This window comes from Plecotus auritus (genome assembly GCF_963455305.1).
Source record: "Plecotus auritus genome assembly, chromosome: 9".
NCBI lineage: Eukaryota > Metazoa > Chordata > Mammalia > Chiroptera > Vespertilionidae > Plecotus > Plecotus auritus.
In genome coordinates, this window is record NC_137783.1 from 125,128,757 (window position 1) to 125,144,090 (window position 15,334).

The following is a 15,334-nucleotide window of genomic DNA, read 5'->3' on the forward strand; positions in this document are numbered from 1 at the left end:
ATTTTTTAAATGAAGAATTTTAAATGTAAAACAGAAGTCAGCACTTTTAACTCCACCACCTAAAAACACATATGTAACAAAAAGAAAATTCCATTTCCAAATTTTCATTCTGTGAAAAGCTTTTGTGTGTTTGAAATTATTTTTTATGCCTGCAGACACCTCCTATCCAGGTGGGAGAGGATTCAGGACTGAATTGAATTTCTCTGCATTTTAGAGGAGAAAGAAGCCATTTTGGGAAGGAGAGAGAGAGGTGGCCAAAGGTGTGAATGGAGGTAGTTGAGACAGAAATACAGAAGGGACATTATTAACTGGTTTTCCTATGATATGTGTAATAGGAAAGCCACTCATTGTCCCTACACGTGATTTGGAGTAGAGATTTCTTTGCAGGTCAAAGCATTTGTGTAAGAGAATTCTTGTGGTGGTGGTGGAGTTAAGAAATGCTTACTTCTATTTTACAAAGGGCTTTCGATGAAGAGAGAGAAGCTCTTGCAGAATTTAGGTGAGAAACATAAATCTACTCACACATAGGTAAAGAGTAGCAGCTGATGAGTGCTTATATGGTATTACCACTTTTAATCCTCCTAATAGCCCCATGAGGCCAGTACTATGCTTACTCCTACCTGGCATATAAGAAAAGACAAGCACAAGGAGGTTGAATGATATGCTCCACTTCTCACGTGCACAAGTGGAAGAGCCTGGATCTGATTTCAGATGTCTGTGTCAGAGTCTTCGCCTTTCCCCTGCCCTGCAGCCCCACTACCAGGGTGGTGTGTCAGGCACACATGGGGTTGGGGTGGGGCAGGAAGCAAGTAACTCTCAGGGACAAATCTAACATGGGAACTCATTTTTGTGTTTTATTAAACTAGAATAGGCAAATTTCACAAATAATAAAGAAGTGGGTGGAATCCACCTGAGAACAGACCAGAGATTCCAAGAGCTCCTACTTACCTCTAGACAGATCCATCATTCAATTCTTGCCTGATTTAGCCAGCACAGGCTCACCCAGTAAAATTGAACCTGCTACACTTTGGTCTATGGATGCCGCTCTAACCACTGAGTCAAATCTGCTAGGGCTTGTATTTCTTTTTAGACTCAAAACTTAATAATAAAGACTAGATCTGTCTGGGTTTGTCTTTTTTCATTGTTGTTGTTGTTTACAATCCTATCCTTGGCATCTAGCACATGTCCCTTAGAGACCATCTGTTATAATATCATCCTTTAACACAGGAAGATGCTGAGCCTGAATTAGCCAAGGGATTTCCCTGAGATCACAGGGTGAACAGCAGGTCCAATGCGAGCCCTGGTCTCCTAGAGCCCAGACTGAGGCTTTACCACTGTTCTCTGCCTCATTGTGGGGTGAGCACCTAAGTAAAGTCTTCATGTGAGCTCAGAACCTGAGAGAGCTCCAGGGATGCACAAAATGCTAGTTGGTTGAAATACCCATTTCCTTCTCTCTCACATAATAGTTCTGCGAGTTTTTGACAAGAAAATGGATTCTAATCCCAGTTTCCATTCCCATTTGATGGCATCATGTGACCAATGGGAGGTGAGCAGAAGTGATGTAACTAATTTTAGGTTGTGCTTTCTTTCCCCTCTTCTCCTCTGGATGAAATGCTGATGAGTCTGGGAGCCCTGCATGAGAATGAAGTCACCTCTCTAGGGCTGGGGAGCAGTGATTTGAAAATGCATAGGTGTCTGATGCCTTGAAGACACCAGTCAAGTTCTAGTAACCTCTCATACATTACTTTCTAGGGCTACCAAAATCGTAAATTGAAATTCTTAAAAATTTTTGTATACACCCCTCTTGAAAAATAATGTACATTCCATCCTCAAGATATGTATGATGAGAGATATTATTTCAAAGAAGTGACACCCAGTACGGAGGTGCCAACAGATCAAATGAATGAGATGTAATAACAAGTTGATCTAATCACAGTGAGAGAGAAAAAGTCCAAGGAAAAAAAAACTAAGAAGAGGCTATAAGAAAAGTGGATTCTCTTCATTTGATGTCACATTTCATTTCCAGCTTCTGAACCTTCTTCTGGGCTCCCTTTTGCTCTGGTTCCTGGTTGCTCTCAGGAAAGGGTGCCACTGAAAGCTGATTGGAGGGCAGGAGGAAGGTGATTGAGGTTTAACTCCCTGCCTCTCTGCTGTCAGGCTGTGAGTTTGCCATGGTGGTGTTACTCTACCTAAGCAGAGAGCCCCTGTCTGTGGGCCTTTTTTTTGGTCATAGTGACGACCACTGCTACAGCCACAGCCTTCCCTGTGTTCTGGAAACTTATATTTCCCATTACACTTCAGGATGCAATGGCAATAGCTCCCTATTATGATTTCTTTAGGGGCTTCTGTATCCTCTATTGATTTCCCTTAGTCTTGCTCACCATTTATACACAGTCTTTTTATTAAACTCTCTTCAATTGCCCTATTTATTTGTGTGCTGTGTTTTTGGCTGGGACAGGAAAGATACATGCATATAACAAACAACTGAACAAACAAACTCAGAACAGCAAGGTAATGTGTGAAACCTGAGGTTATTATCAACAATTCATGTTTGAAAACAATGTCTGTGAAGCAGAAAGGACCTGTGTCCCTCACAGCCTAAGCTACCAGCATCCAAAGCTTCCCTGAGGGAGCTTCATGTCTCTGGACTCACCTTCATGGGTGCCCATGGCTCCTTGCACGCTCCAGCCCAAGATGCACTCATGACCATGTTGACAAAGAGAGAGAAAACAAAGAGTTCTGAGCTGACTTTTACCTGAGCACCATCTTCTAGTTGAAGGTGGAGAGTAGAAGAAAAGGAGCTTTCCAGGGAGTGCTGAACACCAGAGAATGCTCTCCTACCCCTGGATAGGAGGTGTCTGCAGGAGCAGGAGTGGAACCTGATGACCAAGTGAGGCTTATCAAGATGCTGGGCAGCCCCTGTGACTTCCTGCCCAAGGGGCCCTGGCAAGTGAGATTCTGGAGATGTGAGACAAGGACCTCACGAGATGTTTCTCACTTGTCCTGAGTCTAATGACTTATCTCTTCCTCTCTCCATCTTACCCCATCTGGTCCCCCGCCAGTGAGGAATGTTTGAACTGGAGCCTGTCACTGCCCACTGTGGGCGTGTGAGGGAAGCCCACCCAACAGGAAATGTGAGCTTGCATAGCTAAAGAAGAGTTTGCTTGGCATTCAGGACTTTCATGGCCTGGCTCAACTAATCTATTTAATTTACTCCCAGGAGTAATGTATGCACATTAGTTTATTTCAGAGGACACAAGAGTATATAAAATAAAAATGTAAATCTCCTAATCTCAATCACCAATAGCAACCAATGTTTACAGTTCCCATTTTAACTCTTTTACAAGTTATTTTATAGCTTTGTGTAATGAAACCTCCTTTTATTTGTGACTTATCGATATCAGCACTTGTGTATATGGTGTTCTCTTTTAACAGATAAAGAATTTAGCACACCACAGGCACTACTTGTCACCTCTCTCTCTCTTCCCAGGACATTTGTTAGCTAGATTATTTTTACATGATATGGGGACAACCAGTTTTCAACTTTAGCTCTTATGACGTTCTTTCATGTACCCATGCTGCAGCCAAATTGAGTTACATGGCATGTCCTTAAAAATTTAACTACAAAGCATTTGAAACAATGAGAGAAACTAATTCACTCATTTCTGTGTTTACCCAACTCTACTAGTTCTGTGTGCCTATACTGTGCCAGATACAGGCAGAGAAGATGCTGTGGACCAATGCTACTAGAGGACCTTTCACAGGCCCAATTTCCTGGACTGTGCTTATCTTAGTATATCATTTTTCCTAAACCTAGACAATCTAATGAGATTAGAGGTAGGCCAACTCATTTATTTAAGCTTTTAACCTGTAGAATGCCCCCAACCACAGGACTAAGCATGAATCTAAGGGGCCTATAGTCTGAGAGAAACATAGGGAATCTTCCTTTTCTATCCAATCAGGTAGAACAATTTCTGAATGACTATTTATAGTTTTGGACAGGGATTCTTTTTTTTAACTTATTAAATACTAGCGGGGGTCCCTCAGCCAGGACTGCCCCTTCTTACAGTCCTGGAGCCCTCAGAGGTGGGAGCCAACCTGGCGATCAGAGGAAGATGCCGCCCCCATCACACCTCTGCTGCTGCCATTGCCGGCAACATAAGCCTCGGTTAGCCCTGGTTATCTGAGCCTCAGGCAGCCCTGGGTGGCTGGGCAGCAGTCATCCGAGGCTTGCTTGCACCTCCTGCCAGCCCTGGGCAGCTGGGCAGCCACCATCATAGGCCTGGCTTCGGGCCGGCCCGGGGCCGCTGGGGGGCTGAGGGAACTGGGGGACTCCGAAGGCAGGTGTGCATATCAGCCGGACCCAGTTGGGGGTGGGCAGGCCTTGCTGTGTGCCTGCCACCCTGGTGGGGCTGAGGGGATTGGGCACTGCCATCTTGTGGCTGTGAGTGCTGCCATCTTTGAGGGCTTGGCAGTCAATGAGCATATTCCATTTTTATTGGCTGTGGATGCCAACATCTTTGAGGGCGTGACAGTCAATTAGCATATTCCCTCCTTATTGGCAGTGGGCACTGCCATCTTTGGGGGGGCAACCAATTAGCATATTCCCTCTTTATTAGATAGGATTACCTCTGAAGTCCATAATATATTAGAGGCTTCACATGTATTAACCGCTGATGTTTATGAAATATTTAGTTAGATTTGGCACCTGGCTGAGTCCTTTTCATCTGTTTTATAATTTATTCCCCACTATGATCCTATGAGCAGATGATTTCACTGCATTTTACAATGAAAAACTGAGGCTTGGAGAGGAGAACAAATCTGCAGAACCAAGACTTCAGAAATGAATTTGTCTGATTTGGAGATTTTTTTCTGTTACTATGAAGATTGTAAAGAAAAAGCATTCAATAAAGAAATTCAGATCTCATGAGAAATTTATTGGTAATGTCAAGAACGATGGAGAGGTATAATGTGTGGACTAATGCTTTCTCTGAGAAAAACTAGAACAGCCAGATTAAAAACAACCCATTTGAAGTGATTGGGGAATCACTGAAGCATTTTGGGGCTGAGGCTGAGAGAAGACTAGATACTTTCCAAGCCTGGTAGGGCAGCAGTGAGTCTCGAAGTTACTACAGACTGATCAAGACAGAGGCTCTCATCACTACCCCGGCCTGCTTCCTGACATTTCCAGGGTTTCCCCAGGAAGGCTTTCTCCAGGTTCATCCACCTCAGGAGTGTCCTGCAGAGCCCTCTGGAGAAGCAGCCTCAGGGTGTGTCGCCGCTTCCACCATCGCTGCCTGAAGGAGCCAATGAAGAAGTAAATGATGGGGTTGGCACAGCTGTTGACACAGGACAGGGGTACTACAAACTGGTAAAAATGAGAAAGGTCATAAAAATATTTTTCAAACCAGAATAAGAGGAACCAATGGATGCCAAAGGGCAGGCTGCAGAGGAGGAAGACCAGCACTGTGAGCATGACAGTCATGTAGAGCCTGGTGGGAGGCATCCGGTGGGAGCCACACAACAGTCTGGACATCAGGGCCAGGCTGGACCCAGAGAGAAGCACAAATAACAAAATCAGCCATGCCACAGTGATGAAATCCAACACTGGACACCAAACATGATGCACATTCGTACTCAGGAAGCCACTGTAATCCCCTTCCAGCATGCTCATCAGCAGGAACAGGGCCCAGAGCAGCGCACACATGACCGCGGACAGGTGTCTGGGGTGGTGACAGCGGTACCACATGGGCCACAGGACAGACATGCAACGCTCTGTGCTGATGGCGCTGAGAAAGCTCAGGCCTGAGAAATAGGCAAAGATTGACACAGGCAAGATAAATCTGTTCATTATTCTAAGGACAAAATTGAAGTCGAAAAGTAAAACTAGGGTATGTATAAATCGGTAGTAGAGAAAGACAAAGTCGGCCCCTGTCACGTTGAGGATATAGACAGAGAAGGTGTTCCTGTGCATGCGGAAGCCCAGGAGCCAGAGCACCACCGCATTCCCTGCCAGCCCCACCAGGGCCACGATGACTGTCAGTACGTCCAGGATTATGTTCTCTGTATAATGTTGATCACTTCCATTGGTTGTTGTGAGCTCGGTTCCCCAGGCTATGACAGTCATATCCATGCTCAGAAACGCTGCAGTTGTGGGCCTGGGAACAAAATAAGGCTGGAGCACCTGCTCTATGACCACTGACCCTCATGGCCACCCTGTCTGTGGCGAATGGAGGCTTCCAGAGATTAAGATTCTTCCTGAACCACACAGTCTTGGAGTCCTGGAGCCTGAATTTAAACCCAGTTCTCTCTGAAACTTAGAGCCTGGGCTCGTTCTACTGCAACACAGACCCTCCATGTCCAACCTCTCCACTCACCATCCAGCCCATGACATGTGCCCTGGAGGCAGGAGGAGAAGAGTCTGCACAGGTCCTGTGGATGACAACAGGGTTCTGAGATCCCCAGTACTTGTGCTCTGGGAGAGTGGCTTTGTGTGACAGCAGGCTGTCAGAAGCCCCAGGGCAATCTCAGTGACTGAGAGTGGTCTACTCACAGGGAGAAAGGAGGTTATGACTTAGGCTCATGAAGGGAATGAGACCCCTTGTTAGGACAGAGTGAGGACACGCATAGCTCTTGCATTAGAAATGTCCCAGTGTATCATCTATATGAGGATAGACAGTGATTAGTCTTCCCCCTGTTGAGTCTCCAGGGCCTAAGTCTGTGTGGGAACACAATAGGGCTGTCAATAATTTTATTCCACAAATGAATGAATGAATGAATAAATGAATGAGGAGCCAACTCATGTAACAAAAAGAAAATTCCCTTTCTAAGTATTCATTCTGTGAAAAGCTCTTGTGTGTTCAAAAGAATTTTTATATGCCTGCAGACATCTCCTATCCAGGTGGGAGAGGATTCAGAATTGAATTAAATTTCTCTGTATTTTAGAGGAGAAAGAAGCCATTTTGGGAAGGAGAGAGACAGAGGTGACCAAGGGTGTGAATAGAGGTAATTGGGACAGAAATACAGAAGGGGCATTATTAACATGTTTTCCTATGATACATGTAATAGGAAAGCCCTGAATTGTCCCTACATGTGATTTGGAGTAGAGATTTCTTTGCAGATCAAAGCATTTGTGTAAGAGAATTTCTCCTGGTGGTGGTGGAGTTAAGAAGTGCTTAGTTCTATTTTACAAAGGGCTTAGGATGAAAAGAGGGAAGCTCTTGCAGAGTTTAGGTGAGATACACACACCAACTCATACATAGGTAAAGAGTAGTAGCTGATGAGTGCTTACATGGTATTACCTCTTTTAATCCTCCAAATAGACCTATGAGGCCAGTACTATGCTTACTCCCAACTGGCATATAAGAAAAGACAAGTACAAGGAGGTTGAATGACATCCTCCAGTTCTCACGTGCACAAGTGGAAGAGCCTGGATCTGAACCCACAGGACTCTGTCGGAGTCTTCACCCTTTCCCTTCCCTGCAGCCCCACTACCAGGGTGGTGTGTCTGGTACACATGAGGGGTGGTGGGGTAGGAAGCAAATAACTCTTAGGGATGAATCTAAAATGGCAACTCAATTGTGTATTTTATTAAGCTAGAATAGGCAAATTTTATAAATAACAAGGGAGTGAAAATTATCCAGTATGGAAGAAGAAGTGCGTGGAATCCAGCTGAGAACAGACCAGAGATTTCAGGAGCTCCTTCTTCCCTCTGGACAGACCTAATCAGTCAATTGTTGCTTGATTCAGCCAGCACAGGCTCACCCAGTAGAATTGAACCTGCTACCCTTCAATCTGTAGGCTGCGGCTCTAACCACTGAGTCAAACCTGCTAGGGTTTGTCTCCCTTTTTAAACTCAAAACTTCATAATGATGACTCGGTCTGTCTGGGTTTTGTCTTTTTTTCTTGGTTATTGTTCACTATTGTATCCTCGGCATTGAGCACATGTCCCTGAGAGACCTTCTATACTAATAAAAGCTAGGTGGCATCACGCTCTCGAGTGCAACGTCATCATAAGATGGCCACCACAAGATGGCTGTCACAAGATGCCTGCCACAAGATAGCCACAAGCACAGTGGAGGCCGGGCCTGGTGGCCGCTCAGTGCATTAAGGCCCGGGGATCCCACGGCTCTGCCTGGCGTGGAGGAGGCCGGTCCCAGCATCTCTGTTGCCTTGCATGGAGGAGGCAGGTCCTGGTGGAGGAGGTCGGTCATGGCAGGGGAGGGAAGTTGTGGGCAATCAGGCCAGCAGGGCAGGGCAGTTGGGGATGATCAGGCAGGCAGGGGAAGGCAGTTGGGGGGCGATCAGGCGGGGGTGGGGGGGCAGTTGTGGGCAATAGGGCTGGCAGGGGAGGGAAGTTGTGGGTGACCTGGCCAGAAGGGGAGGTTACTTGGGGGCCATCAAGCTGGCAAGAGAGCAGTTGGGCATCAATCAGGCCAGGGGTGGGATGGTTAGGGGGCGATCAGGCAAGCAGGCAGGTTAGTGGTTAGGAGCCAGCAGTCCCGGATTGCAAGAGGAATGTCCGACTGCCTAAACTGTTAGTCGGACATCCCTCGAGGAATCCCAGATTGGAGAGGGTGCAGGCATGGCTGAGGGACCCCACCCACCAGTGCACGACTTTCGTGCACTGGGCCTCTAGCCTATTATAATATCGTCCTTTAATACAGGAAGAAGCTGAGGCTGAAAGAGCCAAAGGATTTTCCCTTAGATCACAGGGTGAACAGCAGGTCCAATGCCTGCCAATGGGAGGTGTGTACAGGTGATGTAACTAATTTTTGGTTGTGCTTTTCTTTCCCCTTTTCTCCTCTGGATGGAATGCTGATGAGCATAGGAGCCTTGCATTAGATTTAAGTCACCTCTCTAGGGATGGGGAGCAGTGATTTGAAAGAGCACAGGTGTCTGATGCCTTGGAGACACCAGTCAAGTTCTAGTAACCTCTCTTGTATTTCTTTTTAGGGCACCAAAATCATAAATTGAAATTCTTAAAAATATTTGCTTCCAAACCCCTTGAAAAATAATGCACATTCTATCCTCAAGACATTTATGATGAGAGAGATATTATTTCAAAGAAGTGAAACCCAGTAGGAGGTGCCAAAGATCAAATAAATGAGATGTAATAACAAGTTGATCTAATCAGAGTGAGAGAGAAACAGTCCTAGGAAAAAGAACTAAGAAGAGGCTATAAGAAAACTGGATTCTCTTCATTTGATGTCAAATTTCATTTCCAGGTTCTCTACCCTCCTGTGTCCTGGGAGGACACATCTCTTTGCCTCACCACTGGGCTCCCTTTCCCTCTGGCTCCCTGTTGTTCTCAGAAAGCGTGACACTGACAGCTGATTGGAGGGCAGAAGGAGGGTGATTGAGGTTTTAACTCCCTGCCTCTCTGCTGTCAGGCTGTGAGTTTGCCATGGTGGTGTTACTCTACCTAAGGAGAGAGCCCCTGTCTGTGGGCCTTTTGTTTGGTCATAGTGATGATCATTGCTACAGCCACAGCCCTCCCTGTGGTCTGGCAGCTTATCTTTCCCTTAACACTTCAGGATGCTCAATGCAAACAGCTCCTTATCATGATTTACCTTTAGGGGCCTCTGTATCCTCTATTGATTTCCTTTAGTCCTGCTCACCCTTTATACACAGTCTTTTTATTAAAATCTCTTCAATTTCCCTATTTGTTTGTACCTTGTGTTTTTGGCGGGGACAGGAAAGATACACGCATTTAACAAACAAATGAACAAACAATCTCATAGAACCACAAGGTAATGTGTGAAACGAGGTTATTAAAAACAATTCATATTTGAAAACAATGTCTGTGAAGCAGAAAGTACCTGGGTCCCTCACAGCCTAAGCTACCAGCACCCAAAGCTTCCCTGAGGGAGCTTCATGTCTCTGGACTCTCCTTCATGGGTGCCCATGGCTCCTTGCATGCTCCACCCCAAGATGCAGTCTTGACCATGTCGACTAAGAGAGAGAAAACAAAGATAGTTCTGAGCCAGCTCTTACCTGAGCACCTTCTAGTTGAAGGTGGTGAGTGGAAAAAGAGGAGCTTTCCAGGGAGTGTTGAACACCAGAGAATGCTCTCCTTCTCCTTGATAGTAGGTGTCTGCAGGAGCAGGAGTGGAACCTGGTGACCAAGTGAGGCTTATCAAGATGCTGGGCAGCCCCTGTGACTTCCTGCACAAGGGGCCTAGCAAGTGAAATTCTGGAGATGTGAGACAAGGGCCTCACGAGATGCTTCTCACTTGCCCTAAGTTCAATGACTTATCTCTTCCTCTCTCCATCTTACCCCATCTGGCCCTCCTCCAATGAGGAATGGCTGAGCTGGAGCCTGTCACTGCCCACTGTGGGTGTGTGCAGGAAGCCCACCCAACGGGCAATGTGAGCTTGTATAGTTAAAGAAGAGTTTGCTTGGCATTCAGGGCCTGCATGGCCTGCCTCATCTGATCTGTTTCCATTTACTCCCAGGAGGAATGTATGCACATTAGTTTATTTCAGAGGACACAAGAGTATATAAAATAACAATGTATAGACTCTCCTAATCTCAATCACCAATAGCAACCAAAGTTTACAGTTCCCATTTTAACTCTTTTACAAGTTATTTTATAGCTTTGTGTAATGAAACCTGCTTTCTGGTTGTGGCTTATTGATATCAACAACTGTGTATACTGTGTTCCCTTTTAAAAACAATTTTTTAATTGTTTAAAGTATTACAAATAGTAGTACATATGTCTCCTCCCCCCCCCCCATTGACCTTCCCCCGGCCTCTCCTACCTCCCAGTACATGCCCTCACCTGCCCCCGCCCCAGTATCTTGTATCCATTGGTTATGCTTATATGCATGCATACATGTCCTTTGGTTGATCTCTTACAGCCCCCCCTTCCAACCTCCCCTGCCTTCCCGCTGTAGTTTGACAGTCTGTTCAATGCTTCTTTACCTCTGTATCTATTCCACCCCACCGCCCCGTTTTGTTTCTTTAAAAAATATCCATCAGGAGAGAACTTGGGGGTCAACAGAGGTGGGGCACAGACCCTCACCCCCCCAACCCTGCAGGGGCCTGAACCCTCACCCCTTCTGAGGGAGGTCTCCTGCCTCCATGGTTGCTTCGCTTCCCATGCCCAGCTCACTTCGGGACCCAGGTAACAGACAGAGACTTGGCCCAGCTCAGATCGGGACTCAGGTAACAGAGACTTGGCAGAGAGCAGCTACCCTATATCTAAATCCAGCCTAGTACCAGGAATGCTCAGGGCCTACTCAAGAATGCAAACAATCCTTTCCACTAATATTTACAGGGTAAACTAAGATTGTTGGTAGAGTATTAAATTTGACAGTAAAATAGTAATCAAGTTTTCAGATTAATTTAAATTGACTAATTGAAATAAGTGAATATTCAAGAAAATTTAATTGTACTGGACAAAAAGCTGTTCCTAAAGTATTAACTAAAATTTCTATTGGTAGTTCATCTCATGGTAAAATTGCTTAACATGCAATGAACCTAAAGCAGTCATATTTTTGTGCAAAAAATTAAAATTTAAAGTTATCAAGACTGCATTATAAAATTTACAAAAGCCTCCATTAATCAAAAAAAGGTGGGATAGTAGGGTAATATCATGTGTTCCCTTTTAACAGATAAGGAAGTTAGCACACCACAGACACAACCAGTCAGTCACTTTCCCCCTCCCCCGCCCCCCTCCCTCCCCTCTCTCCCTGACATTTGTTAGCTAGATTATTTTCACATGCTGTGGGGCTAACCAGTGTTTTCTGCTTTAGTTCCTATGACTTCCTTTCATGTGCCCATGCCGCAGCCAAAATGAGTTACATGACATTTTCTTAAAGACTTAACTACGAAGCATTTGAAACAATGAGAGAAGCTTATTCACTCATTTCTGTGTTTACCCAACTCTACTAGTTCTGTGTGCCTATACTGTGCCAGATCCAGGCAGAGAAGGTGCTGTGTACAAATGCCACCAGAGGACCTTTCACAGGCCCAATTTCCTGGACTGTGCTTACCTAAGGATATCATTTCCCCTAAACCCAGACAACCCAATGAGATTAGAGGTAGGCCAACTCATTTATTCAAGCTTTTAACCTGTAGAATGCCCCCAACCACAGCACTAAGCATGAATCTAAAGGGCTTATAGTCTGAGAGAAACATAGGGAATCTTCTTTTTCTATCCAATCAGGTAGAACAATTTCTGAATGACTATAGTTTTGGACAGGGATTCTTTTTTCTAAAACTTATGAAATATTACATCAGAAGTCAATAATATATTAGAGGCTTCACATGTATTAACCGTTGATCTTTATGAAATATTTAGTCATATTTGGCACCTGGTTGAGTCCTTTTCTTCTGTTTTCTAAATTATTCCCCACTAAGATCCTATGAGCAGATGATTTCACTGCATTTTACAATGAGCTAACTGAGGCTTGGAGAGCTGCAGAACTAGGACTTCAGACCTGAATTTATTTGATTCGGACAGGGATTCTTTCTGTTGCAATGAAGATTGTAAAGAAAAAGCATTCAATAAAGAAATTCAGATCACATGAGAAATTTATTGGTAATGTCATGGACAATGGAGAGGTATAACTTTCAGACTAATGCTTTCTCTGAGAAAAACTAGAACAGCCATGTTAAAAACAACCTATTTGAAGATACTGGGGCATCACTGAAGCATTCTGAGGCTGAGGCTGAGAGACTAGATACTTTCCAAGCCTGGCAGGGCAGCAGTGAGTCTCAAAGTTACTTCAGACTGAACAGGACAGAGGCTCTCATCACTGCCCCAGACTGCTTCCCGACATGTTCAGGGTTTCCCCAGGAAGGCTTTCTCCAGGTTCATCCACCTCAGGAGTGTCCTGCAGAGCCCTCTGGAGAATCAGCCTCAGGGTGTGTCTCTGCTTCCTCCATCGCTGCCTGAAGGAACCAACGAAGAAGTAAATGATGGGGTTGGCACAGCTGTTGATACAGGATAGAAGTACTACCATCTTGGAAAGATGAAAGAGGGCATGAGATTCATTTGGAAACCAGATTAAGAGGAACCAGTGGATGCCAAAGGGAAGGCCGCAGAGGAGGAAGACCAGCACTGTGAGCACGACAGTCATGTAGAGCCTGGTGGGAGGCACCCGGTGGAAGTCACACAGCAGTCTGGACATCAGGGCCAGGCTGGACCCAGAGAGAAGCACAAATAACAAAATCAGCCATGCCACAGTGATGAAATCCAACACTGGGCACCAAAAATCATGCGCATTCCTAATCAGGAAGCCACAGTAGTTCCCTTCCAGGATGCTCAGCAGCAGGGACAGGGCCCAGAGCAGGGCACACATGACAGCAGACATGTGACTGGGGCGGCGGCAGCGGTACCAGATGGGCCACAGGACAGACATGCAGCGCTCCGTGCTGATGGTGCTGAGAAAGCTCAGGCCTGCGATGTAGGCAAAGATTGATACAGGTGAGAAAAATCTGCTAATTACTCTAACGACAAAATCGAAGTCGAAAAGTAAAACTAGACTATATATAAATCTGTAGCAGAGGAAGAGGAAGTCGGCTCCCGCCAGGTTGAGGATGTAGACAGAGAAGGCGTTCCTGCGCATGCGGAAGCCCAGGAGCCAGAGCACCACCGCGTTCCCTGCCAGCCCCACCAGGGCCACGATGACTGTCAGTAATTGCAGGATTATGATCTCTGTATAATCTTGATGAAAAGACTGATCACTTCCATTGGTTGGTGTGAGCTCGGTCTCCCAGGCTGTGACAGTCATATCCATGCTCAGAAACGCTGCAGTTGTGGGCCTGGAAACAAAACAAGACTTGAGCACCTGCTCTATGACCACTGACCCTCATGGCCACCCTGTCTGTGGCGAATGGAGGCTTCCAGAGATTAAGATTCTTCCTCAAACACACAGTCTTGGAGTCCTGGAGCCTGAATTTAAGCCTAGTTCTCTCTGAATCTTAGAGCCTGGGCTCTTTCTACTGCAACACAGGTCCTCTATGTCCAACCTCTCCACTCACCATCCAGCCCATGACATGTGCCCCGGAGGCAGGAGGAGAAGAGTCTGCACAGGTCCTGTGGAGGATAACAGGGTTCTGAGATCCCCAGTACTTGTGCTCTGGGAGAGTGGCTTTGTGTGACAGCAGGCTGTTAGAAGCCCCAGGGCAATGTCAGTGACTGAGAGTGGTCTACTCACCAGAGAGAAAGGAAGTTATGACTTAGGCTCATGAGGGGAATGAGACCTCTTTTAGGACAGAGTGAAGACACCGAAAGCTCTTCCATTAGAAATGTCCCAGTGTGTCATCTTTATGGGGATAGACAGTGATTACTCTTCCCACTGTTGTGTCCCCAGGGCCTAAGTCTGTGTTGGAACACAATGGTGCTGTCAATAAAATTTTAATCCACAAATGAATGAATGAGGAGCCAAAGCGAGGAAGAAAATTTGGATTTAATATACTATAATAATTTTAAAATGAAGAATATTAAATATAAAATAGAAGTCAGCACTTTTAACTCCACCACCAAAAAAAACAAAACAAAACATATGCAACTAAAAGAAAATTCATTTTCCAATTATTCATTCTGTGAAAAGCTCTTGTGTGTTCGAAATAATTTTTTTCCATTTTTTATTAAGGTATTATATGTGTACATATCTTACCATTGGCCCCACACCCCATACCCAGACATGCCCTCACCCCCCAGTGTTTTGCGTCCATTGGTTATGCTTATATGCATGCATACAAGTCCTTCAGTTGATCTCTTATCTCCCCCACCTCTCCCTAACCTTCCAGCTGTAATTTGACAATCTGTTTGATGCTTTACTGCCTCTGTATCTATCTTTTTGTTCATCAGTTTATAATGTTCTTTATTATCCACAAATGAGTGAGATCATGTGGTATTTTTCTTTCATTGCCTGGCTTATTTCACTTAGCATAATGCTCTCCAGTTCCATCCAGGTTGCTGCAAATGGTAAGAATTACTTCTTTTTCATGGCAGCATAGTATTCCATTGTGTAGATGTACCATGGTTTTCTGGTCCAGTTATCTGCTGATGGGCACCTAGGCTGTTTCCAAATCTTAGCTATTGTAAATTGTGTTGCTATGAACATAGGGGTGCATATATCCTTTCTGATTGGTGTTTCTAGTTTCTTAGGATATATTCCTAGGAGTGGGATTACTGGGTCAAATGGGAGTTCCATTTTTATTTTTTGAGGAAACTCCACAGTGGCTGCACCAGTCTGCATTGCCACCAGCAGTGCACGAGGATTCCTTTTTCTCCGCATCGTCTCGAACACTTGTCGTTTGTTGATTTAGCCATTTAGCCATTTGTTGATGATAGCCATTCTGACAGGTGTGAGATGG

The 15,334-nt window shown here is 45.2% G+C and overlaps 2 protein-coding genes across 2 annotated transcripts; both read right to left on the reverse strand.

Annotated features, from left to right (window-relative positions):
- Window positions 1-5,161: 5,161 nt before the first annotated feature.
- LOC308233719 (mas-related G-protein coupled receptor member X1-like) lies at window positions 5,162-6,154 on the reverse strand (the record flags this gene model as incomplete). Its single annotated transcript, XM_080640674.1, has 1 exon — window positions 5,162-6,154. Exon 1 carries the CDS (start codon window positions 6,131-6,133, stop codon window positions 5,162-5,164), a length of 972 nt encoding a protein of 323 aa, XP_080496800.1. The 5' UTR covers window positions 6,134-6,154.
- A 6,608-nt stretch (window positions 6,155-12,762) lies between these two features.
- On the reverse strand, window positions 12,763-13,770 carry LOC308233903 (mas-related G-protein coupled receptor member X1-like; the record flags this gene model as incomplete). The annotated part of the gene is made up of 1 exon (XM_080640891.1): window positions 12,763-13,770. The coding sequence occupies exon 1, from the start codon at window positions 13,747-13,749 to the stop codon at window positions 12,763-12,765; it is 987 nt and encodes a 328-aa protein (XP_080497017.1). The 5' UTR covers window positions 13,750-13,770.
- Window positions 13,771-15,334: the final 1,564 nt, after the last annotated feature.